Here is a 5,285-nt window from a genome sequence, read left to right as displayed (position 1 = left end):
CCTCCATTGTTGACAGGATGCAACAGAAGTCTTTAAACTGGTCTAACTGTTTCTTATCTATGGCAGGAAAGGCCACGATGCTGCAGTCAGTGCTCTCTCCCCTTCCCAATTTTGCAATGACCTGCTTTGAACTACCGGTTAGTCTCTGTAAACGGATCCAATCAGTCCTTACCAGATTCTGGTGGGACTCAAAAGATGGAGAAAAAAAAATCTCTTGGGTCTCTTGGGATAAATTAACATTACCGAAAGGTATGGGAGGCTTGGGATTCCGAGACATTCAGGCTTTCAACCAGGCTCTCCTTGGGAAGATAGCGTGGAGACTCATCAAAAAGCCAGAATGCTTACTTTCTCGCATTATGACCGGGAAGTATTGCAACTCTGCTTCTTTCCTCACAGTCAAAGCTGCCTCCTCCTTGTCTCATGGCTGGAAAGGCGTTCTCAAAGGTAGAGACTTGCTGATTCAACACCTAGGAAAAGCCATTGGTGATGGAGAGTCTACAAGCGTCTGGAAAGATGCATGGATCGACCCGGGCTCAAACTTAAAACCAACTGGCCCTGTCCTACTACAAGATCAAGATCTCCTAGTATCAGACCTCCTCTCGAGAGAGACTAAAGAATGGAACAGAGCAAAGGTGGAGAATCTGTTACCGGAACTCGCTTCACATATCCTCGCATTGAAGCCTAGTAAGCTTGGAGCTCAGGATGCTCATATATGGAATCTCAACAAGACTGGTGAGTACACAGCTAAATCAGGCTACATCTCCCTGCAATCACCAAAAATCCAATCGACTTTAGCACTCTTGGATACAGACGTTGTGGGTTGGGACTGGAACAAACACATCTGGTCACCTCATCTACTCCCCAAATTAAAAATGTTTCTCTGGAAAGTGGGGCAAAATGCTCTACCTACGATCGAGAACTTACAAAAGCAGGGAGTACAAATCACCACAAACTGTTGCAGATGCGGGGAACCAGAAACAACTCTTCACCTCTTGTTCCATTGTGACATTGCGAGGAAAGTCTGAGAACTTGGTCCCTGGAATCAGAGCTTCGACTCGTCCCAAGTTGTCTCCTTCAAATCAGCCCTCATCTCTTCAACCACTTGGAAGCCGCTTCCTCCTTACGGATTCACGAGCAACGCCCTTCCCTGGATCTTCTGGTTCCTTTGGATTTCAAGAAATCAACTGCTCTTCGAGAAGAAACCTTCTACACCAGCAAGCGTCATCCTCAAATCCCTCGTTGCAATCAAGGAATGGGATCAGACTCAACTACAGATCAAAAAGCCTCTCACAAACCCTCCACAAGCTACCCACTCTGATCTGAGACATAACCTCCACCCTCAAGCGATTCGATGTAACACTAACGCCGCCTGGGTATCGGGCAAAGCGGGTATGGCATGGATCTTCACAGACAGGGAAGGGTTGGAGCTGAAGCGGGGATCGATCTACCATGATCATGTCTCTTCGGCAGTAATGGCAGAAGCGATTAGAAACGCCCTCCTCCAAGCTGTCGATCTCAACATCAATCATATCTGGCTACGGTCAGACTCTCAAGTGCTCATCGGAGCTCTCTCATCGGGACGACATCCGACCGAGCTCTACGGAGTGCTCTCAGACATCTCTACGACTGAGCTATATTCTTTCACTTCATGTAGTTTCTCTTTCATCAAAAAAGAGTGTAACGGGCTTGCGGACTTACATGCCAAGGCCTGCTTGCATTCTGGCCCAAACCATTGTAGCACTTAAACTCTTTTTATTTACAAATGAATTTCAGTTGACCAAAAAAAAAAGAAGACAATTAGGCAAAGGATTGTATCTACTTGATACCATGAGAAGAAAGGGCTCGCAGGATTGTTGCAGCGTTGGTTTGATGCTCGCATTGAGCAAGGATAGGAGTTTAGAAAGCAAATATTTTGTTTCTAGATTTATTTTGTAAATGACATTCTTTTTTCATAATGGTCAATAAATTTAACTTTTCATCAAAAAAAATATTGTTCTCAGCATAAAAAAGATTTAATGTGTGGAGAAAAAATGAATTTTATGTTATTACTAATTTTTTTTGTCAGAATACTAAACTTTGTAGTTGTTAAAGAATGCTATTACTTAGTTTTATGTAAACTATATATCGACATACCCGCGTTATGTGCATGTTTTTGTTTATTTTTCCTTAAAAGTAATGAATTGTATGTATGTCAGGTTGAAGATCGCCAAAAATAGTAATGAAAAAATTTAACAAGGGGATCCTCTATCTCCCTATCTGTTTGTCATTGCCCTCAATAACTTATCGCTCATGCTGAACCAAGCTGCTAGAGAATTGAAGTTCAAATATCATCTACGATGTGAATCAGCCAGAATGACTCATCTCTGTTTTGCTGACGATCTCCTAATCTTCTTGGATGGCTCTTTCCAGTCTCTCCAAGCTGTTCTACAAGTACTTAAGGAATTTTAGCTTCGTTCCGGTTTGGCAGCGAGTGTCCAGAAGTCCTCGTTCTTCTCATCGGGGTTGTCAGACGCAGAACGTGATCTTATCCAATTCATCACTGGCATGCCGCAAGGATCGCTCCCAGTTCGGTACCTTGGCGTGCCCCTATGCACAAAAAAAGCTTACATTACTCAACTGTGAAGTTTTGATACAACAAGTGAAAAGGAAGTTCAACTCATGGAGTGTAAGAGCCTTATCATTTGCGGGACGCCTCTTGCTTATCAAGACAGTCATCGCTGGAATAACAAATTTCTGGTGTTCATCCTTCATGCTTCCGAAAGCTTGCATCAAACGAATCAACTCGCTATGCGGAGTTTTTCTGTGGAAAGGAAACATTGAAGATCGACACACAGCAAGGGTTAGTTGGGAGGTGGTGACAAAACCGAAGACAGAAGGAGGACTTGGAGTTAGAAACCTTGAGATTTGGAACAAAGCTTGTATATTAAAATTGATATGGCTGCTCTTCTTTGAAGCTGGTTTGATATGGGTTGCTTGGTGCACAGAAACGGTGCTCAACGGTGATCTCAACTCATTCTGGACAGTAAAACCAAGCACAAGGAACTCCTGGTTAGTAAACAAATTACTCAAACTAAGAAGTGAGATCTATGACTGGATTAAACTGAGAGTAAGGAATGGAGAAACTTGCCGCTTATGGACCGATAACTGGTCAACTTTTGGCTGTCTGAAAAGTTATCTAGCGACAGACTTGAACTCCTCTCTGGGAATCCGAGAAAATGCCACTCTGTCTTCCCTCTTCAGAAACAATCACTGGAACCTGCCACATCCACGATCGGAGAAACAGCTGCAGCTACATACTTTCCTAACTACAGTAGAATTGACAACAGAAGAGGACTTTTACGAATGGGAACTGGAGGGTAATATTCAAACAACCTTCTCAACAGGTAAAGTTTATGCAATCTTATCTAGACATGGAGAAAATGTTCCTTGGGTTCATATTGTCGGGATTGTCGGAGGGATTCCAAAGCATTCCTTCCTCTGTAGGCTATTTCTTTTGAATCGTTGTCCCACAAGAGACAGGTTACTGAGCTGGGGACTCCTAACTTCACCAACTTGCTTGCTCTGTAACTCCTCTCCAGAGTCGTGTGATCATCTCTACTTTTTGTGTCCTTACTCGTGGAGCTTGTGGTTCCCTCTAGCTCGTCGTTGCGGTCTGGATCCTCAACAACAATGGACCGATATCACAACACAACTTCAATCGTATAATAGCCGTAACCGGAGAGGAAGATTGATCCTACTAACCTGGCAATGTTGCATCTCATGTACTTGGCAAGAAAGAAACAATCGCCTTCACCGTAATACGTTCCGATCTGTTGATGTGCTGACTAGGCTGATTGATCGACAAATACGAGACAGAATTCTCAGCTACCGTGAAAGAAGTCCTCGGCTTTCCTCAAAGATGAAACAACAATGGCTTGCTTGAATCTTCACCTGCTTCATCGGATTCAACGACACAAACCTTCGTCCGTTTCATCTCCTCGATTTCTCTAATTTGGGCTAAGGCCTAGTTTTACTCTAAAGGCAATTAGGATCTTTGATTTGGGTACTTAATCTTTTGGGCTGATTAACTGGGCTGGCTGAGCCAAAAACACTAGCTGGAAGGCTTGTATCATTTTATTTTCTCTGCAATTTAAATATGAAATTACGTTCCAAAAAAAAAAAAATTTAACAATTGTGGTATTCTAGTTATAGTGGAACTCAAAAGGAAATGGAATGGGTATGCATTGGTTATTATGGGATAAGCTATGTGAGCATAATGATGAAAGATGAATAGACTTTCGAGCATTGACGAAATATGGTTGTTTTGTTTTGGAAAAACAATTTTGTCGTCTCATAGAAAACTCCAATTCTTTATTTGTCCAGGTTTTAAAGGAAGATATTTCAGAGCCTTCTAAAATCAATACAATCATATTCGCCATCATAGCACAGTTTTTTTTTGTTTTTTGTTATTCAACCCAATTTCCTAATAATCAATCTATACACAATCATCCGAACTCCCAAATCCACAAATCATAACCTTGACCTAATAGTTGGTTTCTTCTTTTGTCAATGAGGTCCTCCCACATACATGGAAAAGAGGTGATGTAACAGCCCGGTTCCTGGCCCATAAATTTCTTTAGGAATATGGGCTTCTCTACGGCCCATTTGGCAAAGACCTAGGGGTTTCCTTCCCCTTCCTATAAAAAGAGATGCAGCTTCCCTTTTTGCTTCACTCAGAAACTGAAGCGAAGCTCTGCAGAGAATTCCCGGAGACCAGAAACCCTAGCCGTCGAGCTCTCTCCCCTTCTCTCTTGCGCCGCCTCTCTCTCTTCTCTCTCTCTCTCCTCGCCGTCGCACGCTCTCTCTCTCTCTCTCTCCTCGCCGTCGCACGCTCTCTCTCTCTCCTCGCCGGCGCCGTGTAGTGGTGGTAGTGACCAGATCTCAATCTCCTCTCCCTTCCCTCTTGTTTCCAGATCCAGATCTAGGCTAAGGTGGAGTCACTACAAGAAAACAGGGGGATTCTGATGGCCGAAATCGTCGGAAATTCGTCGGAATAGACCGATTCCGACGAATTTCTGACGAACCCGTCCGTCGGTATCGTTTCGTCGGAAAAAAAAAATTCGTCGAAATTTCGTCAGAACTTCCGACGACTTTCTGACGAATACCGAGAAACTTCATTCTGACGAACTTCCGACGATATTACGATGCGGATACACAAGACCAGAGTTCATCGGAAAAACTACGTACCGACGGAGAACGTTCCTCGGACACTTCCGACGTAGAGTGTTCCTCGGTGCATTCCGACG

The 5,285-nt window shown here is 43.4% G+C and overlaps 1 protein-coding gene across 1 annotated transcript; it reads left to right on the top strand.

The window, feature by feature from the left end:
- Window positions 1-251: 251 nt before the first annotated feature.
- Window positions 252-1,745, top strand: LOC106338998. The gene is made up of 2 exons (XM_013777843.1): window positions 252-935; window positions 1,047-1,745. Exons 1-2 carry the CDS (start codon window positions 252-254, stop codon window positions 1,743-1,745), a joined length of 1,383 nt encoding a protein of 460 aa, XP_013633297.1.
- Window positions 1,746-5,285: the final 3,540 nt, after the last annotated feature.

Source organism: Brassica oleracea, chromosome C4, assembly GCF_000695525.1.
Source record: "Brassica oleracea var. oleracea cultivar TO1000 chromosome C4, BOL, whole genome shotgun sequence".
Taxonomy (NCBI): domain Eukaryota; kingdom Viridiplantae; phylum Streptophyta; class Magnoliopsida; order Brassicales; family Brassicaceae; genus Brassica; species Brassica oleracea.
This window is presented reverse-complemented; position numbering and strand designations above follow the sequence as displayed.

Excerpts from the sequence above, each read along its gene's own strand:
- LOC106338998 (XM_013777843.1), top strand. The coding sequence starts at position 252 with ATGGGAGGCTTGGGATTCCGAGACATTCAGGCTTTCAACCAGGCTCTC. Across the intron at positions 936-1,046 it reads AGAACTTACAAAAGCAGGGA|AGCTTCGACTCGTCCCAAGT; the intron begins GTACAAATCACC and ends CCCTGGAATCAG.